This window comes from Triticum dicoccoides, chromosome 6B (genome assembly GCF_002162155.2).
Source record: "Triticum dicoccoides isolate Atlit2015 ecotype Zavitan chromosome 6B, WEW_v2.0, whole genome shotgun sequence".
Lineage (NCBI taxonomy): Eukaryota > Viridiplantae > Streptophyta > Magnoliopsida > Poales > Poaceae > Triticum > Triticum dicoccoides.
In genome coordinates this window covers 582687900-582715620 of record NC_041391.1, presented here as the reverse complement: position 1 = coordinate 582715620, position 27721 = coordinate 582687900, and the positions used below count along the sequence as shown (strand labels likewise).

At 47.2% G+C, this 27721-nt stretch overlaps 1 protein-coding gene across 1 annotated transcript; it reads left to right on the top strand.

The window, feature by feature from the left end:
- The first annotated feature begins 10645 nt into the window (after positions 1 to 10645).
- Positions 10646 to 13664, top strand: LOC119324692 (2,3-bisphosphoglycerate-dependent phosphoglycerate mutase 2-like). Its single transcript, XM_037598460.1, has 9 exons — positions 10646 to 10909; positions 11140 to 11372; positions 11457 to 11680; positions 11794 to 11912; positions 12128 to 12284; positions 12503 to 12604; positions 12688 to 12807; positions 13168 to 13225; positions 13327 to 13664. The coding sequence occupies exons 2-8, from the start codon at positions 11141 to 11143 to the stop codon at positions 13210 to 13212; spliced, it is 999 nt and encodes a 332-aa protein (XP_037454357.1). The 5' UTR covers positions 10646 to 10909; position 11140; the 3' UTR covers positions 13213 to 13225; positions 13327 to 13664.
- The last annotated feature ends 14057 nt before the right edge of the window (positions 13665 to 27721 follow it).

The window sequence follows — 27721 nt, the reverse complement described above, 5'->3', positions numbered from 1 at the left end:
TTCAATAAGCTTTTTTCTTGCTCAAGTGTAACTTGGCTAAGAGAATCATTAGTGGAATCAAGAGAACTACTAGAAGCAACAACATTGGATTTAGCATGATGATTGTTGTTACTACTAGAGGAAGAATCTTTCTTGTTCTTGTTACTAGACTTGACTTGAGGCATGTGAGTAGATAAGAGTAAACGCTTGGCAATGTAAGAAGAACTTTTCTTGCGAAGATCATCATTGATAGCTTTTAAAAACTCATGTTCTTGCTCAAGGTTGAGCTTTTCAAAACATAATTTCTCATGAGTCCTTAAAAGTTCTCGATGATCTCCTAAGATAGTTTCATGAGCTAACTTAAGAGTGTTTAGTTCTTTAGTTAGGAGCTCAATCTTCTCCTTATCATTGTCATTCGTTTTATCTTGATTAGCATGATTAATTGACGTTTCATCATAGTATTCATCACTAGAGTTGTCAACAAGTAAATCATCATCACCTAACAAATCATCTTCATCACTATTGAAATCAACATACTCGGGGTGTAATACCTTAGGGCCTTTAGCCATGAAACATCTTCCAAGTCCTTCATTTGGTGAATCAAATATGTCGTAGGAGTTGGTTGACACAAGTGCTAGGCCGGCAACACCTTCATCTTGAGTATGTTCTGAGTCGGAGTGATAGCTTCTCTCGGAGTGATGTTCGGAGTCGGAGCCGGATACCCATTCACCAACATGAGCTTGATTTCTTCATTTTGTGTAGCTCTTTGATGATTTGTCCTTCCTTTCCGAATCCTTGCTCCTCCGGGATGTTCTTCGTTCATAACGATCATCTCTACTCCTCCTCTCTCTTGCTGGTGATTCTTCTCTTCTACTTCTTCTTTTAGGTGACTCTTCTCTTCTCTTGTAGGGAGTCGTGCACTCATTGGAATAGTGTCTGGGTCTTCCACAATTTTATCAATTACGCTCTCGACTCGAAGATCTTTTTTCATTGTAGGACCTTGACTTGGAACTTCTTTCCTTGCTTCTACTCTTGTAGAACTTGTTGAAGTTCTTCACCATTAGGCTCAATTCTTCATTGAAGGCTTGTTTCTCACTTGATGGGGGAGCTTCACATGAGGCTTTGTAAGCACCACTTGACTTGTTATGGAGCTCTTCCTTATCCTTGAGTGACATCTCATGAGCAACAATTCTTCCAATGACCTCCGTTGGCTTGAGATTCTTGTAATTGGGCATCATTTTGATCAATGTGCACACGGTATCATATTTTCCATCCAAGGCTCTTAGGATCTTCTTAATGATGAATTTGTCGGTCATCTCTTCACTTCCTAAGCCGGCAATCTCATTTGTGATGAGAGCAAGTCTAGAGTACATTTCAGAGACGCCTTCACCATCCTTCATCTTGAACTTGTCAAGTTGACTTTGAAGCACATCCAATTTGGATTCCTTGACGGAGTCGGTACCTTCGTGCATGTCAATCAAAGTGTACCAAATTTCCTTTGCATTCTCAAGACGGCTGATTTTGTTGAATTCTTTGGGGCACAATCCGTTGAAGAGGATATCACAAGCTTGAGCGTTGTATTGCAGCATCTTCAACTCTTCCGCGCTAGCTTCACGGTTTGGTTCTCTCCCATCAAAGAATTCACCTTGCAAGCCAATACACACAAAAGCCCATACGGCGGGGTTATGTCCAAGAATATGCATTTTCATCTTATGCTTCCAACTAGCAAAATTAGTACCATCAAAGTAAGGACCTCTACGGTGATAATTTCCCTAGCTAGATGCCATACTCTCCTAGGTTGTGAAACCAAGGCTATGACCACCAAAAGCTATGGAAATCAAAGCAAATGGAGACCAAAGCTCCGATACCACTTGTAGGATCGAAAGTATGTCTAGAGGGGGGTGATTAGACTACTTGACCAAATAAAAGCTTATCCTTTTCCCAATTTTAATTCTTGACAGATTTTAACAAAGATAGACAAGTCAAGCAATCTTAACACAATTCAAGCAAGCATGCAAAGAGTATATGAGCAGCGGAAAGTAAAGCATGCAACTTGCAAGAATGTAAAGGGAAGGGTTTGGAGAGTGCAAACGCAATAGGAGACACGGATGTTTTTGCCGTGATTCCGATAGGTGCTGCTATCGTACATCCACGTTGATGGAGACTTCAACCCACGAAGGGTAACGGTTGCGCGAGTCCATAGAGGGCTCCACCCAAGAAGGGTCCACAAAGAAGCAACCTTGTCTATCCCACCATGGTCGTCGCCCATGAAGGACTTGCCTCACTAGCGGTAGATCTTCACAAAGTAGGCGATCTCCTTGCCCGTACAAACTCCTTGGTTCAACTCCACAATCTTGTCGGAGGCTCCCAAGTGACACCTAGCCAATCTAGGAGACACCACTCTCCAAGAAGTAACAAATGGTGTGTTGATGATGAACTCCTTGCTCTTGTGCTTCAAATGATAGTCTCCCCAACACTCAACTCTCTCTCGCAGGATTTGGATTTGGTGGAAAGAAGGTTTGAGTGGAAAGCAACTTGGGGAAGGCTAGAGATCAAGATTCATATGGTAGGATTGGAATATCTTGACCTCAACACAAGTGTAGGTGGTTCTCTCTCGGAAAATGTAAGTTCGAAGTGTAGGTTTGTTCTGATGGATCTCTCCACGAATGAAGAGGAGGTGGAGGGGTATATATAGCCTCCACACAAAATCTAACCGATATGGTTAGGGTTAGGGCATAACGTAATCTCGGTGAGACCGATTACACAAACTCGGTGAGACCGATTTTGGTAATAAGCTAACTAGAGAGTTGGTCAGGTGAACTCGGTGGGATCGATTCGCTCATCTCGGTTGGACCGAAACATTACGAAAGGGAAACAGAGAGTTTACATTGCAATCTTGGTGGGACAGATCGCTCATCTCGGTGGGACCAAAACGTTACGAAGGGAAACAGAGAGATTACAATCCCATCTCGGTGAGACCGAGATCCCTATCGGTGAGACCGATTTGCCTAGGGTTTGTGGCAGTGGCTATGACATCTGAACTCGGTGGCGCCGGATAGAAAGAATCGGTGGGGCCGAGTTTGACTTTTGGTTTAGGTCATATGTGGATGTGAGAAAGTAGTTGAGGGCTTTTGAGCATATCACTAAGCACTTTGAAGCAAGAACCTCATTAAGCAACACCTCATCCCTCCTTGATAGTATTGGCTTTTCCTATAGACTCAATGTGATCTTGGATCACTAAAATATAAAATGTAGAGTCTTGTGCTTTGAGCTTGAGCCAATCCTTTTGTCCTTAGCATTTTGAGGGGTCCACTTTTCTCATCCATGCCATGCCAATCATTGAGCTTTCCTAGAATATTTATCTTGGAATAGTATTAGCTCAATGAGCTATATGTTGTTAGGAATTACCAAAACCACCTAGGGATAGTTGCACTTTCAAATTGTGACAATCAAACTATGATTGCCAAGGCTAAGAATTCAAAGGATAATATGAAATCCACAAAGCACATAAGAAGAAGATCGAAATCTGTCAGAAAATTAAGGAACTCCGGAGTTATAGCGTTGGATTATGTATAGACGACTAAAAATCTGGCAGACCCTTTTACGAAAGGGCTATCACAGATTGTGATAGAAAATGCATCGAGGGAGATGGGTATGAGACCCACGTAAGTTGCCATGGGGGTAACCCAACCTATGTGATCGGAGATCCTAGGAAATTAGGACCTGGGAAAATAATCCAGCAGTCAACTGAGGAGAGTATCCTTAATTAACCCACTCCATTGGAGATGCAATAATACTCTCAATTCTATAAGGTGGGTTGACTTTTGTCTTAATATGTTCCAAAGCTTATGTAAGCAAGATGCTAACCTACAGAGCATTCTTTGGAGGAACGCACTAAGCCCGACTGCTGGTCACAGTCTATGAGATTGGGTAATCTCTAGGAAGCTCATGAGATGGTAAGGAGTATGACTAATAAGCTCCACCCGTGGGGTTTAGCCTTCAGCAATGATGTATCAGCTGACAATAGGTGAAACTCCTGCACACCAAACTGACAATTCAAGGCATAGTTCATTGTTTAGTTGTGAAGAAGTCTAATCCTATTGCTCTAGGTGGAAGTTCAACTTAATAGTCTCCACTGAAAAATTCTGGTATATCAAACATTGTTTGGAACAATTGACAAACTTATGTGCCTCGAGATTTGGTGGGGTATTGATGGATTATGGATGGGCTTAGGCTCATATAAGACAATAATCCATGATTAATCTCTAAGGCCCATGAATGTGTGTACAACAAGTGGTGGGAAGTTTGGTGGGGAGTTTACTACCATACTGCTATAGTAAGAAGAGTGAGACCTCTTTATATGGGTTGCTCTACCACTTGCTATTGGGAGCTTGGGAATAGGGGTGTACACGCGCCTCCTCCTCCTTCGCCGCCCGCCTCGCCTGGCCACGCCTCGCCTCGTCACGACGCGCGTGCGCACGCCGCGGGTTACGAGAATGAGCCGAGCCGAAGCTTATTTTTGCCAGTTAGGAATGGTTAATTAATCTTAGATTAATTAAAGAGTCGCTTATGGAAGTGCCATTGTCCGAGACGTTGGGCCGTGGGCTATTCGTGGACTCAATCGTGGGCCTGAGCCCAGGCCCATCTACCCGACGGCTTATATAAGAAGGCGCTGGCCAGTGGAGTGAACCCTAACTCAGTTCACTCACTCCCTCTCGCACAACCCTAGCCGTCATCTACTATTCCTCTGTCTGTGCTGCTTCCGGCGATCCCATCCCGACGATCGTGTGCACGGTTGGTCGGGAGAGAAGGTGCCTCCGGAACCCTGTCGTTCGAGAACCTGCCCGGGAGAACGACAATAAGGTTTTTGGGAAGTGTCTCGACTCTCGACTGCTACCGATCCGTTCCCATCTCCATCCTCCTCTACTTCCACTACTACCGCCGCGTTGGCCTGGCCAACCGAAGGGTATGATTTATTCATCCCTCGCAGGCCAACCGAAGGGTATGATTTATTCATCCCTCGTTTACTCATACATGTGCTAGTTGTATATATGTTGTTCGTAGATGTTTCAGTTCTATGTACTGTACGTACTCGCATGCTTAGGTATCGATATGAGATGCATACCGTATTTGCCATGTTTACTACTTACTCGTGGATTAGATTAGTCAAAAAAATGCTAATATTTCCAACAAATTCAAGGTGGACTCTATTTATATACCTTTGACCCAGTCAGAGGCGCTAGTTGATAATAAGAAGATTTGGAAGAATGGAAGATACCGCTTAACAATAAATTTTGTGTGTGGTGTCTTCGTCAAGGAGTCATTCTTATCAAAGATAACTTTATTAAGAGGAATTGGCATGGAAGTACGCAATGTGTTTTTGTCATCGCGACGAAACATTAAAACATTTGTTTTTTCGATGCAAATTATGTCGTTCTATATGGTCATTCATCCAAGTAGCTTCTAGCTTATATCCTCCACATAGTGTTGCTAATATATTTCGCAACTAGTTACATGAGATTGATCACAGGTTTAAAATTTTTCTCAGGGTGGGAGCACTTCCCATTATTTGGTCGCTTTGGCTATTCAGAAATGATAAATTTTTAACGATAAAAAACACTTCTCTTATGCAGGTTATCTATAGATGTACCGGTGTCGCTCCATTTATGGTCGTCTCTACAACGTGTGGAGAATCGAGACTTATTTACGAGTATGTGTATATGATTGATGAACACGGTCAGGGATACTTTTACCCGACATGGATGGCAGCATGATCTTAGAATTGACCCTCCCACGGATTAGGTGTCATACAATCTTTTCTTTACTTATAGTTCGCCTTTTAAATTTAACAACTCATGCATATATAGGAGCTACACAAATGAATGAAATGGCGTTATTGCGCTTCTTGATCTTCTTCTACTTTTTGATTAATCGCTTCTTGATTTTATTATCCATGAGCCTAGCTTTGGCTAACATGATCCTCGACTCCTGCATGGCCCTCGCCAACCTCACCTTCTCTTTCTCAAGATCAATTATATCACATGTCTTCACCATCTCAGACTATATTTGTTGTCGTTTATCCATCTTCTTCATGTCTATCATGTCCCTCTCCATGGCATCCTCTCTTGATCGAACTTCATCTTCTCTCGATTGTACCTTTGAACCCCCCCCCCCTCCTTGTTGCCAAAGATGTATGTCCATGTGATGGACATTTTACTTGCCATGTATGTCCATGAGCCTTTTCTTTTGCTTAGCTCCAGATATAGGATCCATGCCTGTGGTTAATGAAGCTTTACACCACAAGACATCCTCATGGGTTTCGATGCGTTTCTCCTTCCCTTCAGTTTTTCTTGAATGCCCAGTGATTGTCCAGCATCAAATAGAGGCGAATTTCTATCATCATCTCATAATTTGGAGGATCTTGACCATCATCTATCATATCCATCATGAATGAGTCATAAACATGCATCACAATGAAATTACCTTCTTAAAATTAATTCGTGCCCATTGGAGTTGCGGTTACTCGTACATCGTGTCCATGGAGGTGCCCGTCTCCTACATGAAGGCGTTTAGGATGCCCGAACATTGCAAAGCCAAAACAGCTTAGGGCGCTAGCGTGGCCGAGGGCGCAAACTCGGGTGCACACACGGGCATGTCAGAAGACGCCAAAGCAGACACGACGAACCCCATGTCGAGGACGTCTTTCATCGCAGCTTCCTTTTCGGCCTTCTTGCAGGCAAATCGGGCACGTTACTCCTTTCAGACAATTGTCTCCGCTTTATTCCCAGCATAGGGACCCATGGACTTCGCTGACCCATTGTCCATGGCGACACGCGAACATCGGGACCAAGGAGGATGTTGATGGTGTGAACGTGCATGCAGCAAGGGCGACGAAGCAGACGCATAAAATGGAGGACGGGCGCAGGGGAGAGGGCAGTTGATTTGGTCAATTCTTAGGATTTTGGTGGGGCCAAACGGATACAAATCCATCCCACATATAAATTAAGTTTGAGGTGTGTTCGACAGCCTAGACATAGGATTGAGTATGAAGAGAACGATTGGGTGGTGTTTTTTCATCCCAACAATATCCGAACAATCCGCTCAAACATACAGGTGGTTTAGGGGTTCTGTTGGACATGCTCTTAGAGCATCTCTAATAGACTCCGTATATCAACGGCCCTTATATCGCTGATAAGGGCTGAGAAATCAGAGATTTGAGGGCGCGAAATCGGCTGCGGCCAAACAGAGCCCTCATTTGAAACCATAAATTTGAAAAAAAAACATCCTCGGGCGAAATGAAGAACACATGCTACATAAATAGTTTGATCATCGCTACATTTCGAAAGTTATTTTACATCGCGATGCCGCCCTACCCTAAACTAGCAAAAAACAAAGCTCACTGGAGCTCTCCGGGTGCGGTGGTGGCGCTCACTCGTCGTCGAAGGAGGAAACAAGATCGATGTACATCTTGTCTTACTCCTTGGCTTCACGGTGCCTCCCCGCCTGCTTGGCGTCGAACACGCGCGCGGTGGCAAGCGCCTGCTCGTGGAGGAGCTCATTGAGCTCCTCATCCAGTCGATGACGCACGTCCTCCTCCTCATGCTCGCGCGCACTATGCTCGGCGAGCGCCGCTTCGAGGGCATCCGTGCGGGCACGACGAGGTAGTCCTCCAGGCCAATAACGTCGTGGCCGCGCGGGCGCTCCTCCCCCGGCTCCCTCTTGATGGCGCGGAGCGGAGGAAGCTCGTTGGGCTCCCTCTTCATCGGAAGCAGCGGCGCGCCCAAAGAGCTCATGCGTAGAAGCGTCGCGCACAGCGGCGGTCATACTCCTCCTTCTCGCGGCGGAGGAGGGACGTAGACACCGGGAGCCTGTAGTTGGTGTACCGTTTGGAAGAGCGCTTGCGCGCCGCGTCGGCGATGACGCAACACTTGCGCTCCGGGTCTTCACTGCCACCGCGCCGACCAGAGCTTGACATCGTCGTGGATCGGTGAGGGGGGCGGCGGATTTAGCTCACCGGCGGCGAGAAATCGGAGAGGGGATTGGGGAATTGCGGCGGCGGGGGATAGGGTTTCGACCCTATCCCGGCTGCGAACCTGTAGTTATACTGCTCGAGCGGGAGGGGGGGAGGGGGGTTCGCGCCATCGTAAAATCTTTACGGGCCGGGACGACTATACGGTCTCTGGTCTAACCGCCAAACCCGTATAGTCGCTGGATTTTTACAGTTTACGTGTTTTCATGGAGTCTGCTAGAGATGCTCTTACGTAAAACTGCTTGTGAGGGAATATGCATCGAATATGCACCGGCAAGAGAATATCCTTTCTATTTAAGATAGGAGAATATCCTCCGGACATCAAAAGAACTGATTAAGCATGCCTCAACTGCGACGGGGAGTTGCATTCCAGCACCAATCCATCAATGCATCAAGCGTGACCCGGCCGGGTTTGTTTGGACGGTGCCCACCCGCTCGATCGAGCTGGGTTGGTGAGCAGGGCGAGAAGAAAACGGCCGACGACTGGATGCCTTTTTGCGTCGTCTAAGCAAGAAAAATGTTTTCATTGAAATGGGAAACAAAGTCAATTCATGGTTGTTGGCAATGGCGAGGAGACGAGGAAGCAGAAACGTGAAAAAGTCCGGTTAGGAAAGCGCAGAATGGGAGCCACCGTACAGAAATTACAACAGTTTGTTACTTTAACCTGTCATTTTCCCTGTCGATCGATCGACGGTTACGTCGGCGACTCATCATCATACCGGTGGTAGTATCTTAATGATTGGCAGGGGTTGTGTCATCAAGTTTAGAGTGATTGGGCTCTTGGATTAACGGCCGAGGTCAGAACCGGGGAGCCGGATTGGTTCTTGGAAGCGCCAAGAGCTGTTTGGTCGAGCTTGGAAATGGCTATCTTGCAAGGCAATTTCTGTTCTTCAGCTGCATGATCGTTTTTTAAGATCGCCCCCTCCTAGCATTGGCCTACCGAGGATGTCAAAGCCTAAATGCCCCGTGTTGCCGAGCTCGTCATCGTTACTTGTGTGCTTTTTTCTCTCTATATCTAAGAAACATGGATAGCTCCCCTGGTTCCTTTTCATTATGAAAGAAACCGCGGCGTTCAGAAACCTTATATCATCGGAACATCAGCACAATACTCGAAACACAGGGCGTCACTCTGCTGGCTAGGCGGAAGGCCGCACGGCATGCCCACGGATCCCTCTTCTATTTAAAAATGCCTTTAAGAGCTAATTCCGGATGATCATATTTTTCTAACACAGTACAATCAAAGTCGCTTACATATTAAATCTTGATCTTCTGAGGATTATCGATGCGAAGAATCTATGGTCCAACATTGCGATCGGTGCACTATTTCGCATTTTAATTGAACTATAATAATAACAATATTTTCTTTATAAGTTGAACAAATTATTACATCACTATATTCTTTTTTATTAAACTATATATAGAAAAAAAAGTCCAGCAACAAATTGATACAACAAGTGACAATATTATGATATGTATAAAAATAAATTTATAAAAACATTTCTTTAAAAAAACATTACAACACCTCCCATACGCATACACTCACCCTTATCAATGCACAGGTATCCAACCCTCATGAGCACCTCCGAGACAGAGCAGGTGAATCTTGAGATTGCCAAAGTTATCGCTTGCATCACACAACCCATGAAAAATTTATCTCCCGATGAAGGAACATTACTGGAAAACCTAAAATTAATACAGAAAAAATACAAGTATCTGTGGCAAGTCTGCGATTTAAACCTTGCAAGGAAACTAGACATCTTAGCCATGTTGAGTTCGCAAGTTTATAAAAAAAATCACTCGCCCGTCCGCATTGTTTGTTTCTAAGTTGGTTTCCGTGCCTCTCGCCGGCACCGCCGCCGGTCCACTTCGTCTCCTATGGACCTTGGACCATGGAGGCATGGTGGATTCCGACCCTTACCGGCGGGAGGGCTCCGTGTCTAGGTGTTTTTTTGAGTTTTGTTAGGGTTTGTGTCATGGTCAAGAAGATGAGACAGCGGTGGCTTCTTGAAGATGAAATAAGGTTTTTCCCGCTTAGCCCCGTCCCGGTGATGCTTCAAGTGTCGTCGGAGGGCGTGTGAAGGTGTGTCTCCGGCGGATCTCGTAGGATCCGGTCGGCGTTTATCTTCGGTGGATCCTTCTGGACCCGTCCTTCGTCCATCTACATCTATGTGTGTGCAGGTTGAATCCTTTCGATCTATGATTCTCTTCATTGGCGGTGGTTACTGTTCTGGTGCGCTGGTCCTATGAGGCCTTAGCACGACGACTTTCCGACTGTCTACTACAATAATGTATGCTCGGCTTCGATAAGGGAGGGGCGATGACGGCGGCGCGCCTTCGACTCGCTCCAGTGTTTGTAATCGTCGCTAGATAGTTTACGAACCTAGATGTAAATTTTACTTCTAGTGTTTTTTTATTGCCTTGACAGTTCATGAATAGATGAAAAGTTTTCTCGCAAAAAGGAAATTTTATAAAAGCAATCGCGTGAATTTACGCACATTTTCGTGTGCTCACAAAGCGGCTAAAATTGCTAGAAGACCGGTACCAACCCATGTCACGGTCCTCAGCTTGGACCAACCAAACCCGGTCACCATTTATAAAACCCGCCTCCGACCCACGCACGCGCACGGCCAAACCAACCGCGCCGCAACCGCACACGCCCGCACAAGAACGGCCCGAACAAAAATAGTCTTTCCATCCCGTTGTCTTGTCCGTTCCTTGGTTTCGTCGCCGCCAGCCCCCGGCGATCTCCGCGACCGCGACCCGCCGCCGCCGCAGATCTCGCCGAGGAAGCCGCGCTCGGTTTCCCCGACCCGTTGGGACGTCCGCGCCTATAAAACGCGGCCCTCCGCTCCCCCGGTCCAGCTCCCCGAGGCCGAGGCGCTCTTCTCCCGCCCCGCCCATGTACGTGCCGCATCGCCCCTCCCCCCGCTACTTTCCCCCCTTCCGCGTGGACGCAATTCGTGGCGCGGTTTGCAGCTCGGAATCCAATCAGGGGAGCGCGATTTTGCTCGCTATTGCTCTTCGTTGTTCTCTTTTGCGTGCTTATTTTGATTCGATGCGTGCACTGATTGCTCAATCGACCATGGGAGGGTTTGCTAACCTTGGTGTTCTCTTGTCTTGGTGCGGAGCAGAATGGCCGCGTGCACGTCTCAGCATGCGCTCATCTCCGTCAAACCTCGGTGCGCTTCCGCCAGCTTCAGCTCCGACAGGAGGGCTGGCAATGTGCGCTTTGTTTCTACAACGAGTTGCTGCCCCAGCAGCCGGAAACTGGGCTTGGTTTGCGCGTCGAATTCACAATCTTCAGTGATTGAACCGGCTAAGCTACCGTCAAGCCCCGAAAGCGGCAGCAACCCCAAAAAATCAAGTAATCTTCTTAAGTTATATCAGGCTCTGCAGCGGTACGTTCTGTTTCGCCTGCTGTAACATCAAATTCTTCTTGTGCTTGTAGGTGAGGCTGCACTGATATTGATTCGGCACGGGGAATCATTGTGGAACGAGAAAAATCTGTTTACTGGCTGCGTCGATGTGCCCCTGACCCCCAAGGGTGTCAATGAGGCGATCGAGGCGGGTAAAAGGATATGCAATATCCCAGTTGATGTTATATACACATCATCACTAATCCGTGCTCAGATGACCGCTATGCTTGCCATGATGCAGCACCGTCGTAAGAAGGTTCTCTACCTTTTTTTTTCTCTATCTGATTTGTAGTGGAAGCATACTGTATCTGGATATTTTGAATCAATTAGCATTATATTTAGAGGTCTTCATGTCTGTGTTTATACCAGGTTCCAATTATTGTGCACAAGGAGAGCGAACGGGCACACCAGTGGAGTCAGGTATACAGCGAGGAGACAAAGAAGCAGTCCATTCCTGTAATAACAGCTTGGCAGTTGAATGAACGAATGTAAGGGTTCGCTAATATCTTATAACGGTTGTTTCATAATTATATTTCTAATTATGCATATAAGATACTCCCTCCGTCCCAAAATTCTTGTCTTAGATTTGTCTAAATACGGATGTATCAAGTCACGTTTTGGTATTAGATACATCCGTATCTAGACTAATCTAAGACAAGAATTTTGGGACGGAGGGAGTATAAACTAATGCTGTGTCTCAAAGGTATGGTGAACTGCAAGGCCTTAACAAGCAAGAAACGGCTGATCTGTTTGGCAAAGAACAAGTTCATGAATGGCGTCGTAGTTATGACATTCCTCCCCCAAATGGAGAGAGCCTAGAGATGTGTGCAGAGAGAGCAGTTTCTTATTTCAAAGAGCAAGTAAGGATATGTTTCAGTGCTGTTAATTTAGTTTGGACCTTTGGTTGTAGATGGTTTAGCTGTCTCTTGCCTCTGAATACATATCAGTTTCTGCTTTTCTGTCATCTGTTATCACCTAACGTGATATAAAATCAGCAGTCTGCATTCAGCTTTGATTTGCCGTTCCCAGTTTGTAACATTTTTAGAGGACTGTAACCATCATATATTTTGACCTGCAGATTATACCTCAGCTTGTGTCTGGAAAGCATGTTATGATTGCTGCCCATGGGAATTCACTCCGCTCAATTATAATGCATCTGGACAAGTTGACTTCTCAAGAGGTGATGTATCTAGTTTATCTACGATTTCCAGTCAGCCATGTTTTAGTGAGATAGATACTAATGCGTTAAGACTTTTTACTTAGGTAATAAGCCTTGAGTTGTCGACTGGCATTCCTATGCTGTATATATTTAAGGAAGGGAAATTTATCAGGCGGGGCAGTCCCGCAGGACCTTCTGAGGCAGGCGTCTATGCTTATACAAAGGTAAGAGTCTTCTCAGTATTTTCTAACTAGAACGAATTGGGTGCAACAAAATGCTGATTTCATGTTCATTAACATATCTTGACCATCATCTGACATTTAAAGCTTACTACTATATGCACAACTATAATCAGAAGCTAAAGCAACTAACGGTATCTTTTCTTTTACTCCAAGCAAAACTATAAAACAGCAAGAGTAGTTTTTGAGGCGAAGTGGGATTCATCATTTTTCTTATATAGTTATATGTGTGCAGATCAGTACTTAAAATTCACCAGTAGTTGTTATTTAGTTTGGATAGATGAATATGCTAGCTTTTTAAATGTTCCATAATTTGAATCTGAAGAAATCAAATTTTGACTGCAGAGTTTGGCCAAGTATAGACAGAAGCTTGACGGCATGGATCAGTAAGACGGTAACCATTGTAAGCAAACATTTGCTATTTTCACAAGTAGCACTAAAAAAAAGGCATTATTCCGAAGACACTGCTCTAATGTCGATCCTTTATCTTGAATGGGCATGCAGGCTTTATTTTGCAGCGGTGGTCTGAGGCATCCTCACTCGTCGAACATGCATTTCTCCCGCCAAAGAAGTGGGTTAACTTCACATACTATTGAGCACCTGTAACTTTGAGATGTAAGGAGTTTGCTGCAGTTTGTAGCTTCTCCTCCGCTTCTTTTGAAGCCATTGCAGCTTGTAACAGGGAAATGTAGGAAAAATATAGGCTACGGCCTGAAAGATTAAACGGGGATAAAATTCTGGTCACCAGTGTGTTCCACTCCTTTTGTTCCCCGCATTCTTTAGATGCGACTTTACAACGACTCGGAATTGAATGTTTTTGTGTTGTTGGGTACTGTCAGAAATGATACCGTGTGATCAGAACAATAGAGTTCTTGCCAAGCAGATGATCACTGTTTTTTCCTTTGAGTGTTTAATGATCAACTGCCCATAATGTATCATGCTATCGTTTAATCCACCATTTGGGCTCCTATTCTCCAGCCCATATAAGCAATACAAACACAAGCGCCGAGCCCAGATCACGCCTGTTTTTAAGTTGCAGGGACCGGCCTGTCTTGTCTTTTGGCCCAGCTTCAGCGCCGAGCCCAGATCACGCCTGTTTTAAAGTTGCAGGGACCGGCCTGTCTTGTCTTCTGGCCCAGCTTCAGCAACAGACCGGCTGGGTTACAGGAGAGCAACTAATTAACGAACGCTCCTTCGGAAGTCTCGCAACGCTCAGCTCTACTTGACGCGCTCTCAGTAATTCGTCACGTGTCGTGCTCTGGGCGTTCCCTCTGAATTTCATTTTTTTAATTTTTTCGCACGGGTTTCGGCTTTTTAAATGGTTTTTTTTTCTGGGTTTTTTTATGTTTTGGTTTCCCACCGGTCTTCCCTAGTTTTTTGATCAAAAAAAATTCGAATTTTTTTCCGCAAAAAAACGCGTTTTTTTTTCGCGAGAGTTACGGTTTTGTATCCGCGAGAGGCACAATTGTGCTTTCGCAAGAGGCACGGACGAGAAAAAAGACGCGTTTTCTGTTTTTTTCCCTTTCACGAGAGGCACGCTTTTGCTTCTGTGAGAGTCACGGCCGTGCCTCTTGGAAACGGAAAAAAACGCGTTTTCTATTTATTTTGCTTCCGCGAGAGGCGCGATTTTGCTTCCGCGAGAGGCACGGTTGTGATTTCGTTAGAGGCACGGGCGTGCCTCTTTCGAAAAGGGAAATACCCGTGCTCCCGATTTGGTTTTTTTGTCCTTTTTTCGTCCTATTTTTTTCATGAAAAAAAGTTCGTCAAAATCTATCAACATGTGATCTAGTTTTGAAAATCTCGAAGTGAGAAATCCAACAGCGAAAGCGCTTCGAGATTTGGACGCACGGTTTAAGAGATAAAACGTTTTGAATAAACGGATCTACGAAAAAAGGGAAAACTCTCCGGTTATGACAAGTGACGCACATGTTGATGAGGTTATGTACCTAGGGTAGGGTCATGGACCTATCTAGGATACCATGCCCAAGGACATCATCATACGAAGCTACCTTCCAGTCGACCAAGAGAAGTTCCACTCGACCAAGGGAGACTCCACTCGACTGGCTAGAAGACACTCGACCATGAAGATGCACTCGACCATCAGAAGTTCAGGATCTACTTTGCATCCAAACGGTCTGTAATTGAATAGTCTTAATGGTCATGATGACACTTTATGTAGGGCGTTATCAGTAACGCCCAGCCTTAATGTACTTTAATGTTGGAAATATGCCCTAGAGGCAATAATAAAAGTATTATTATATTTCAATGTTCATGATAAATGTCTTTTATTCATGCTATAACTGTATTATCCGGAAATCGTAATACACGTGTGAATACTTAGACTACAATATGTCCCTGGTGAGCCTCTAGTTGACTAGCTCGTTGTGATCAACAGATAGTCATGGTTTCCTGACTATGGACATTGGATGTCATTGATAACGGGATCACATCATTAGGAGAATGATGTGATGGACAAGACCCAATCCTAAGCATAGCATAAAAGATCGTGTAGTTCGTTTTGCTAGAGCTTTGCAAATGTCAAGTATCTCTTCCTTCGACCATGAGATCGTGTAACTCCCGGATATCGTAAGAGTGCCTTGGGTGTCTCAAACGTCACAACGTAACTGGGTGACTATAAAGGTGCATTACAGGTATCTCCGAAAGTAGCTGTTGGGTTGACACGGATCGAGACTGGGATTTGTCACTCCGTATGACGGAGAGGTATCTCTGGGCCCACTCGGTAATGCATCATCATAATGAGCTCAATGTGACCAAGGTGTTGGACACGGGATCATGCATTACGGTACGAGTAAAGTGACTTGCCGGTAACGAGACTGAACAAGGTATTGGGATACTGACGGTCGAGTCTCGGGCAAGTAACGTACCGATTGACAAAGGGAATTGCATACAGGGTTTGATCGAATCCTCGACATAGTGGTTCATCCGATGACAACATCGAGGAGCATGTGGGAGCCATCATGGGTATCCAGATCCCGCTGTTGGTTATTGACCTGAGAGCGTCTCGGTCATGTCTGCATGTCTCCCGAACCCGTAGGGTCTACACACTTAAGGTTCGGTGATGCTAGGGTTATTAGGAAGACTAGTATGTGACTACCGAATGTTGTTCGGAGTCCCGGATGGGATCCTGGACGTCAGAGGAGCTCCGGAAGGGTCCGGAGGTAAAGATTTATATATGGGAAGTTGTCAAACGGACACCGGGAAGTTTCGGGGTCATATCGGTAGTGTACCGGGGCCACCGGAAGGGTTCCAGGGGTCCACCGGGAGGGGCCACCCCTCCCGGGGGGGGGGGGGCCACATGGGCTGCGTGGGGCAGGGAGCCAGCCCCTGGTGGGCTGGCCGCACCCCCTCCCTTGGGCCCTTGCGCCTAGGGTTGAGGGGGGAACCCTAGAGGGGGCGCCCCCTTGGCTTGGGGGGCAAGCCACCCTCTTCCCCTCTCCCCTTGGCCGCCGCACCCCCCCTAGATGGGTTCTAGGGGGCCGGCCCCCTTCTCCCTTTCCCCTATAAATAGAGGGGTGAGGGGAGGGCAGCCGCACCACCCTCCAAGGCGCAGCCCTCCCCTCCCCAACACCTCTCCTCCTCCGTTGTGTGCTTGGCGAAGCCCTGTCGGAGTACTGCCTCTCCACCATCACCACGCTGTCGTGCTGCCGGTGGAGCTGTCTTCCTCAACCTCTCCTTCCCCCTTGCTGGATCAAGAAGGAGGAGACGTCTCCCGTCCCGTACGTGTGTTGAACGCGGAGGTGCTGTCCGTTCAGCACTTGGTCATCGGTGATTCGAGTCACGTCGAGTACGACTACATCATCACCTTGCAAGCTTCCGCACGCGATCTACAAGTGGTATGTAGATGCAAACTCTCTCCCTTGACTCGTTGCTTAGATGAACTCATAGATGGATCTTGGTGAAACCGTAGGAAAAATTTTAATTTTCTGCAACGTTCCCCAACAGTGGCATCATGAGCTAGGTCTATGCGTAGTTCTCTTTGCACGAGTAGAACACAATTTTGTTGTGGGCGTGGATTTTGTCATCTTACTTGCCTCTACTAGTCTTTTCTTGCTCAACGGTATTGTGGGATGAAGCGGCCCGGACCAACCTTACACGTACACTTACGTGAGACCGGTTCCACCGACTGACATGCACTAGTTGCATAAGGTGGCTGGCGGGTGTCTGTCTCTCCCACTTTAGTTGGAGCGGAATCGATGAACAGGGCCCTTATGAAGGGTAAATAGAAGTTGACAAAATCACGTTGTGGTGACTCGTAGGTAAGAAAATGTTCTTGCTAGAACCCAATTGCAGCCACGTAAAAGATGCAACAACAAATTAGAGGACGTCTAACTTGTTTTTGCAGCGATTGATCATGTGATGTGATATGGCCAGAAGTTGTGATGAATGATGAATTGTGATGTATGAGATCATGTTCTTTGTAATAGGATTCACGACTTGCATGTCGATGAGTATGACAACCGGCAGGAGCCATAGGAGTTGTCTTTATTTTTTGTATGACCTGCGTGTCATTGAATAACGTCATGTAAACTACTTTACTTTATTGCTAAACGTTAGTCATAGAAGTAGAAGTAGTCGTTGGCGTGACAACTTCATGAAGACACGATGATGGAGATCATGATGATGGAGATCATGGTGTCAAGCCGGTGACAAGATGATCATGGAGCCCAGAAGATGAAGATCAATGGAGCTATATGATATTGGCCATATCATGTCACAACTATATAATTGCATGTGATGTTTATTATGTTTTGCATCTTGTTTACTTAGGACGACGGTAGTAAATAAGATGATCCCTTACAAAAATTTCAAGAAGTGTTCTCCCCTAACTGTGCACCGTTGCTACAGTTCGTCGCTTCTAAGCACCACCTGATGATCGGGTGTGATGGATTCTTACGTTCACATACAACGGGTGTAAGACAGTTTTACACAGCGAAAACACTTAGGGTTAACTTGACGAGCCTAGCATGTGCAGACATGGCCTCGGAACACGGAGACCGAAAGGTCGAACACGAATCGTATGGAAGATACGATCAACATGAGAATGTTCACCGACGATGACTAGTCCGTCTCACGTGATGATCGGACACGGGCTAGTCGACTCGGATCGTGTGACACTTAGATGACTAGAGGGATGTCTAATCTAAGTGGGAGTTCATAATTTGATTAGAACTTTATTATCATGAACTTAGTCTAAAACCTTTGCAAATATGTCTTGTAGATCAATGGCCAACGCTAATGTCAACATGAATTTCAACGCGTTCCTAGAGAAAACCAAGCTGAAAGATGATGGCAGCAACTATACGGACTGGGTCCGGAACCTGAGGATCATCCTCATAGCTGCCAGGAAACAATATGTCCTAGAAGGACCGCTAGGTGACTCGTCCCAGAGAACCAAGACATTATGAATGCTTGGCAAACTCGCGCTGATGATTACTCCCTCGTTCAGTGCGGCATGCTTTACAGCTTAGAACCGGGGCTCCAAAAGCGTTTTGAGCATCACGGAGCATATGAGATGTTCGAAGAGCTGAAACTAGTTTTCCAAGCTCATGCCCGGGTCGAGAGATATGATGTCTCCGACAAGTTCTACAGTTGTAAGATGGAGGAAAACAGTTCTGTCAGTGAGCACATCCTGAAGATGTCTGGGTTGCACAACCGTATGACCCAGCTGAACATTAACCTCCCATATGAGGCGGTCATTGACAGAATCCTCCAGTCGCTCCCACCAAGCTACAAGAGCTTTGTGATGAACTACAACATGCAGGGGATGGAAAAGACCATTCCTGAAGTGTTCTCGATGCTGAAGTCAGCAGAGGCTGAAATCAAGAAAGAACATCAAGTGTTGATGGTCAATAAGACCACTAAGTTCAAGAAGGGCAAGGGTAAGAAGAACTTCAAGAAAGACGGCAAAGATGTTGCCGCGCCTGGTAAGCCAGTTACCGGGAAGAAGTCAAAGAATGGACCCAAGCCTGAGACTGAGTGCTTTTATTGCAAGGGGAAGGGTCACTGGAAGCGGAACTGCCCCAAATACTTAACGGATAAGAAGGCCGGCAAGACCAAAGGTATATTTGATATACATGTGATTGATGTGTACCTTACCAGTACTCGTAGTAACTCCTGGGTATTTGATACCGGTGCCGTTGCTCATATTTGTAACTCACAGCAGGAGCTGCGGAATAAACGGAGACTGGCGAAGGACGAGGTGACGATGCGCGTCGGGAATGGTTCCAGAGTCGATGTGATCGCCGTCGGCACGCTGCCTCTACATTTACCTACGGGATTAGTTTTGAACCTTAATAACTGTTATTTAGTGCCAAGTTTGAGCATGAACATTGTATCTTGATCTCGTTTAATACGAGATGGCTACTCATTTAAGTCAGAGAATAATGGTTGTTCGATTTATATGAGAGATATGTTTTATGGTCATGCTCCGATGGTCAATGGTTTATTCTTAATGAATCTCGAACGTAATATTACACATGTTCATAGTGTAGATGCCAAAAGATTTAAAGTTGATAACGATAGTCCCACATACTTGTGGCACTGCCGCCTTGGTCACATTGGTGTCAAACGCATGAAGAAGCTCCATGCCGATGGACTTTTAGAGTCTCTTGATTATGAATCGTTTGACACGTGCGAACCATGCCTCTTGGGCAAAATGACCAAGACTCCGTTCTCCGGAACAATGGAGTGAGCAACCAACTTGTTGGAAATCATACATACCGATGTGTGCGGTCCAATGAGCGTTGAGGCTCGCGGAGGATATCGTTATGTTCTCACTCTCACTGATGACTTGAGTAGATATGGGTATGTCTACTTAATGAAACACAAGTCTGAGACCTTTGAAAAGTTCAAGGAATTTCAGAATGAGGTAGAGAATCAACGTGACCGAAAGATAAAATTCTTACGATCAGATCGTGGAGGAGAATACTGAAGTCACGAATTTGGTACACACTTGAGGAAATGTGGAATCGTTTCACAACTCACGCCGCCTGGAACACCTCAGCGAAACGGTGTGTCCGAACGTCGTAATCGCACTCTATTGGATATGGTACGGTCTATGATGTCTCTTACTGATTTACCGCTATCATTTTGGGGATACGCTCTAGAGACAGCTACATTCACTTTAAATAGGGCACCGTCTAAATCCGTTGAGACGACACCGTATGAATTATGGTTTGGAAAGAAACCTAAGCTGTCGTTTCTAAAAGTTTGGGGATGCGATGCTTATGTCAAGAAACTTCAACCTGAAAAGCTCGAACCCAAGTCGAGAAAATGCGTATTCATAGGATACCCTAAGGAAACTGTCGGGTATACCTTCTACTTAAGATCCGAAGGCAAGATCTTTGTTGCCAAGAATGGATGCTTTCTGGAAAAAGAGTTTCTCTCGAAAGAAGTAAGTGGGAGGAAGGTAGAACTCGATGAAGTACTACCTCTTGAGCGGGAAAGTGGCGCAGCACAGGAAACCGTTCCTGTGATGCCCACACCAACTGAAGAGGAAAACAATGATGATAATCAAGGTACTTCGGATCAAGTTACTGCTGAACTTCGTAGGTCCACAAGGACACGTTCCGCACCAGAGTGGTACGGCAACCCTGTCCTGGAAATCATGTTGTTAGACAACAATGAACCTTCGAACTATGAAGAAGCGATGGCGGGCCCGGATTCCAACAAATGGCTTGAAGCCATGAAATCCGAGATAGAATCCATGTATGAAAACAAAGTATGGACTTTGACAGACTTGCCCGATGATCGGCGAGCGATAGAAAACAAATGGATTTTTAAGAAGAAGACGGACGCGGATGGAAATGTTACCATCTATAAGGCTCGACTTGTCGCTAAGGGTTATCGACAAGTTCAAGGGATTGACTACGACGAGACTTTCTCTCCCGTAGCGAAGCTGAAGTCCGTCCGAATCATGTTAGCAATTGCCGCATACTATGATTATGAGATATGGCAAATGGACGTCAAAACGGCATTCCTTAACGGACATCTTAAGGAAGAACTGTATATGATGCAGCCGGAAGGTTTTGTCGATCCTCAGAATGCTAACAAAGTATGCAAGCTCCAGCGATCCATTTATGGACTGGTGCAAGCATCTCGGAGTTGGAACATTCGCTTTGATGAGATGATCAAAGCGTTTGGGTTTATGCAGACTTATGGAGAAGCCTGCGTTTACAAGAAAGTGAGTGGGAGCTCTGTAGCATTTCTCATATTATATGTAGATGACATACTCTTGATGGGAAATAATATAGAATTTCTAGACAGCATTAAGGCCTACTTGAATAAGTGTTTTTCAATGAAGGACCTTGGAGAAGCTGCTTATATATTAGGCATCAAGATCTATAGAGATAGATCGAGACGCCTCATAGGTCTTTCACAAAGCACATACCTTGATAAGATTTTGAAGAGGTTCAAAATGGATCAGTCCAAGAAGGGGTTCTTGCCTATGTTACAAGGTGTGAGACTGAGCTCGGCTTAGTCACCGACCATGGCAAAAGATAAAGAAGAGATGAGTGTCATCCCCTATGCTTCAGCCATAGGATCTATTATGTATGCCATGCTGTGTACCAGACCCGATGTAAACCTTGCCGTAAGTTTGGTAGCAAGATACCAAAGTAATCCCGGCAAGGAACACTGGACAGCGGTCAAGAATATCCTGAAGTACCTGAAAAGGACGAAGGACATGTTTCTCGTTTATGGAGGAGACGAAGAGCTCGTCGTAAAGGGTTACGTCGACGCTAGCTTCGACTCAGATCTGGATGACTCTAAGTCACAAACCGGATACGTGTATATGTTGAATGGTGGAGCAGTAAGCTGGTGCAGCTGCAAGCAGAGCGTCGTGGCGGGATCTACATGTGAAGCGGAGTACATGGCAGCCTCGGAGGCAGCACATGAAGCGATTTGGGTGAAGGAGTTCATCACCGACCTAGGAGTCATACCCAATGCGTCGGGGCCGATCAAACACTTCTGTGACAACACTGGAGCTATTGCCCTCGCAAAGGAGCCCAGGTTTCACAAGAAGACCAGGCACATCAAGCGTCGTTTCAACTCCATTCGTGAAAATGTTCAAGATGGAGACATAGAGATTTGCAAAGTGCACACGGATCTGAATGTCGCAGATCCGCTGACTAAACCTCTCTCGCGTGCAAAACATGATCAACACCAGAACTCTATGGGTGTTCGATTCATCACAATGTAACTAGATTGGTGACTCTAGTGCAAGTGGGAGACTGTTGGAAATATGCCCTAGAGGCAATAATAAAAGTATTATTATATTTCAATGTTCATGATAAATGTCTTTTATTCATGCTATAACTGTATTATCCGGAAATCGTAATACACGTGTGAATACTTAGACTACAATATGTCCCTGGTGAGCCTCTAGTTGACTAGCTCGTTGTGATCAACAGATAGTCATGGTTTCCTGACTATGGACATTGGATGTCGTTGATAACGGGATCACATCATTAGGAGAATGATGTGATGGACAAGACCCAATCCTAAGCATAGCATAAAAGATCGTGTAGTTCGTTTTGCTAGAGCTTTGCAAATGTCAAGTATCTCTTCCTTCGACCATGAGATCGTGTAACTCCCGGATATCGTAAGAGTGCCTTGGGTGTATCAAACGTCACAACGTAACAGGGTGACTATAAAGGTGCATTACAGGTATCTCCGAAAGTAGTTGTTGGGTTGACACGGATCGAGACTGGGATTTGTCACTCCGTATGACGGAGAGGTATCTCTGGGCCCACTCGGTAATGCATCATCATAATGAGCTCAATGTGACCAAGGTGTTGGACACGGGATCATGCATTACGGTACGAGTAAAGTGACTTGCCGGTAACGAGACTGAACAAGGTATTGGGATACCGACGATCGAGTCTCGGGCAAGTAACGTACCGATTGACAAAGGGAATTGCATACAGGGTTTGATCGAATCCTCGACATAGTGGTTCATCCGATGACAACATCGAGGAGCATGTGGGAGCCATCATGGGTATCCAGATCCCGCTGTTGGTTATTGACCTGAGAGCGTCTCGGTCATGTCTGCATGTCTCCCGAACCCGTAGGGTCTACACACTTAAGGTTCGGTGACGCTAGGGTTATTAGGAAGACTAGTATGTGACTACCGAATGTTGTTCGGAGTACCGGATGGGATCCTGGATGTCACGAGGAGCTCCGGAAGGGTCCGGAGGTAAAGATTTATATATGGGAAGTTGTTAAACGGACACCGGGAAGTTTCGGGGTCATACCGGTAGTGTACCGGGGCCACCGGAAGGGTTCCGGGGGTCCACCGGGAGGGGCCACCCCTCCCGGGGGGGCCACATGGGCTGCGTGGGGCAGGGAGGCATCCCCTGGTGGGCTGGCCGCACCCCCTCCCTTGGGCCCTTGCGCCTAGGGTTGAGGGGGGAACCCTAGAGGGGGCGCCCCCTTGGCTTGGGGGGCAAGCCACCCTCTTCCCCTCTCCCCTTGGCCGCCGCACCCCCCCTAGATGGGTTCTAGGGGGCCGGCCCCCTTCTCCCTTTCCCCTATAAATAGAGGGGTGAGGGGAGGGCAGCCGCACCACCCTCCAAGGCACAGCCCTCCCCTCCCCAACACCTCTCCTCCTCCGTTGTGTGCTTGGCGAAGCCCTGTCGGAGTACTGCCTCTCCACCATCACCACGCGTCGTGCTGCCGGTGGAGCTGTCTTCCTCAACCTCTCCTTCCCCCTTGCTGGATCAAGAAGGAGGAGACGTCTCCTGTCCCGTACGTGTGTTGAACGCGGAGGTGCTGTCCGTTCAGCACTTGGTCATCGGTGATTCGAGTCACGTCGAGTACGACTACATCATCACCTTGCAAGCTTCCGCACGCGATCTACAAGTGGTATGTAGATGCAAACTCTCTCCCTTGACTCGTTGCTTAGATGAACTCATAGATGGATCTTGGTGAAACCGTAGGAAAAATTTTAATTTTCTGCAACGTTCCCCAACATTTAACCCTCCTCTACGTGGGCTGGCTGGGTCCTGGCGTCCTCTATATAAGCCACCCCCCTCCACTGGTAGAAGGGTTCGCACCCCTGTAACTCATATACATAGAGATCAGTCGACCGCCTCCGAGCTCCGAGACGTAGGGCTGTTACTTCCTCAGAGAAGGGCCTGAACTAGCTAAACACCCGTGTGTACAACTACTCCATAGCTAGGACCTTGCCTTTCCATACTTACCCCCCATTCTACTGTCAGACTTAGAACTACGACAGTTGGCGCCCACCGTGGGGCAGGTGTCTTAGCGACTTTTTTGGAGAAGTTGCAATTTGTCCGATTGCCTTCATCATGGTTTCCGGCGGAACTCTGGTCGAGGGCCACGAGATCCGTCTCGGTGCGCTCACTTTCATCGCCGACGACTCCGCTTGGCTCCAGGAGGCACCACTCGACATCGACGCGCTCCCCGTCCGCGGGGCGACGCACTTTCGGGCGTGTGTCCGCGGCGTCTTGCTGCGGCAGCCGTCGACCCCGTACCGGTCGACTCCTGCGCCGTCCTCCCTCCCTGTCTCCCGCCAGCGCAAGCGCTCCGGTCGGTCGAGGCTCCAGCGATGGGTGAGACACGCAGTGGCTCGCCAATCGGCCACCACCCAAGTCGCGACGATTGAGCCCGATGAATCTCTCTACGGCCTGTTCGACCTGTCGACTGGCTCCATAGAGACTGCATCCGAGTGCGATAGCAGTGATCCGGCGGCGGAGGTCCTGATGGTCAACGGGCCCCGTAGTCCTCCCGGTTTCCCCCGCGACGATGGGATGGACGACGAGGACGACCCTGCTCAAGCCCATGAAGAGTACCAACCCGAGCCGCTCACTTCCCAGCAGAGGGAAGAACTTCGCCGCCGGAACATGGATGCCCTTCATACTCCCATTGCAGGAGAAACTCCTAAGGCTCGTGCCCTAGAAGAGGCGCGTTTAGCCAACCTGGCTGAATGCACTCGACTGGAGAACCTTCAGCGGGCACTCGACGAGCGTGCGCGTCAACGAGCGACTAACTCCAATCGACGTCAGCTCTTTCCGCAACCTACTCAGGTATATCGAACCCCAATTCAGAATTTGGCAGCTGCAGCCCGCATAGCGGAGTCAATTCAGCCCTCTCAGTCAGAGGCTGGAAGAGGCTTGATGCAGATCAGAGATTTGCTTCGGGCAGCAGGAGATCAGAATTCAGTTGTGTCACAGTCACGTAACATGATTCACAGTCGATCTGTCGCTGCGAATACTGTTCAGTCGGCTCACAGTCCAAGGTCGCCTCCGAGGCGCATGGAACGTGAAGGCCGGCGGGACCACTATGATGATCGATTTGATCGTGATGACAGGCGTCGAGTGCCCACTCCTCCTCCGAGAAGTGGGTCTAACGCCCATCGGCAGCAAGATGACAGACGCCAGCTCAGTGTTGGGCGGAGAGCTCCAGTCGACCCCAGAGAGCCAGGCTTTGATGCGAGATCCATCATCGTGCAAGGTTTGGTCGACTGAAACAGAGCTCATAGAGGTGGTCATGACAGAGATGTGCCCACAAGCAGCCGAGTCCATGTTTCAGGTCCAGAATGTTTTAGCAGAGCGATCAGAACCGCAGTGATACCCTCCAACTTCAGGTTGGCGACTGGGGTGAATAAGTTCACCGGAGAGTCTAAGCCTGAAACTTGGCTCGAAGACTACCGAGTGGTTGTTCAGATTGGTGGCGGTAATGATGAGGTGGCCATGAAACATTTGCCACTTATGCTAGGGGGTTCAGCCAGGGCATGGTTGAATCAGTTAGCTCCCAGCAGCATTTACACCTGGGAAGATCTTTCTCGAGTGTTCGTCAGGACGTTTGAGGGAACTTGCAAGCGACCTGCTGGATTGACTGAGCTACAAGTTTGTGTACAAAAGTCGAGTGAAACACTGAGGGATTACATCCAGAGGTGGATCACTTTGCATCACACTATAGAGAATGTGTCGGACCATCAAGCGGTTTGCGCCTTCAAAGAGGGCGTCAAGAACAGAGAGTTGAGCCTGAAGTTTGGTCGAACTGGAGACATGACCCTGAGTCGGATGATGGAAATAGCCACCAAGTACGCCAACGGCGAAGAAGAGGACCGACTCCGGAGCGGCAAGTACAAGCTGAGTCAGTCGGATAAAGGAAACTCCAGTCGGAAGCAAAAACGAAAGGCCGAGCCAGCAGCTCCTGGAGAGGCTCTAGCCGTGACACAGGGCAAATTTAAAGGGAAGCCCAAAGGATCTTGGAATCCCAAGAAGGTAAAAGACAAGGAGGGTAATGATGTGATGGACCTGCCATGTCATATCCACACGAAGAAAGACGAAGAGGGTAACTTCATCTACCCAAAGCATACCACTCGCCAGTGCCGGCTCTTAATCCAGCAGTTCCAAGGGAAACAGCCGAAGGACAAAGAGAAGGAGTCGGACAAGGCTGAGGACAAGCAGGACAGTGATGGAGAGTACCCTCATGTCAACTCCACTGTGATGATTTTTGCTGATGTAGAGGGCAAAAGTCGACTGAAAGTGATCAACCGAGAAGTCAATATGGTCGCACCGGCGACACCAAACTATCTGAGATGGTCGCAAACTCCCATTACTTTCGACCAGTCGGACCATCCTACTCATATTGCCACCCCTGGGAGGCAAGCACTGGTGGTCGACCTGGTCGTCGAAGGCACTCGACTGACGAAGGTATTGATGGATGGCGGCAGCGGGTTGAACATACTGTATGCAGCGACGCTCAAGGGAATGGGCATTCCGATGTCCAGGCTCAGCTCCAGCAACATGAGTTTTCACGGAGTCATCCCAGGAAAGAAGGCTGAGTCACTCGGCCAAATAGCTCTAGATGTGGTGTTCGGCGACTCGAAGCATTTCCGCAAAGAGAAGCTGACATTTGAAGTCGTGGATTTCCAGAGCGCCTACCACGCTATCTTGGGAAGACCAGCCTACGCCCGCTTCATGGCTCGACCATGTTATGTGTACCTCAAGTTAAAGATGCCTGGCCCCAAAGGCGTGATCACCGTCACTGGTAACCGGAAGAAAGCAGAAGAGTGTTTCCAGAAAGGCTCAAAGATTGCGGATGACCAGATAACAGTGATAGAGCTAGAGGAATACAAGAAGAATGCAGATCCGAGTGATTTACTGCGGGCCAAGAAGCCCGCCGCAGAGTCAGCATTTCAGTCGTCCGGTGAGACGAAGCCAGTTCATATCCACCCGACTGACCCCAATGCAGCTCCGACCCATATTTCCACTACACTCGACTCTAAATAGGAAGAAGCGCTCATCCAGTTCCTCTGTGAGAACTGGGACATCTTCGCATGGAAGCCAGCTGACATGCCAGGTGTTCTCAGGGGACTGACTGAGCATCGCCTTAGAGTCGATTCAAAAGCAAAACCTGTTAAAGAACATCTTCGACGGTCCGCCGTTCAGAAGAAAAAGGCCATTGGCGAAGAGGTGGCTCGACTCCTTGCAGCAGAGTTCATCCGAGAGATATACCACTCCGAGTGGCTCGCCAATGTCGTTATGGTTCCCAAAAAGGACAATTCCCTTCGTATGTGCATTGATTTCAAACATATAAATCGGGCCTGCCCGAAAGATCATTTTCCTCTCCCTTGCATCGACCAAATTGTCGACTCGACCGCAGGGTGCGAGAGATTGTCTTTTCTAGACGCTTATTCTGGGTATCATCAGATCCGTCTGTATGGGCCCGACGAAATCAAAACAGCTTTCATCACCCCATTCGGGTGCTTCTGCTATATCACCATGCCATTCGGCCTCAAGAATGCCGGAGCCACGTTCATGAGAATGATTCAAAAGTGTTTACTCACTCAAATCAGTCGGAATGTGGAAGCATACATGGATGATATCATGGTCAAGTCGCGAAAGGG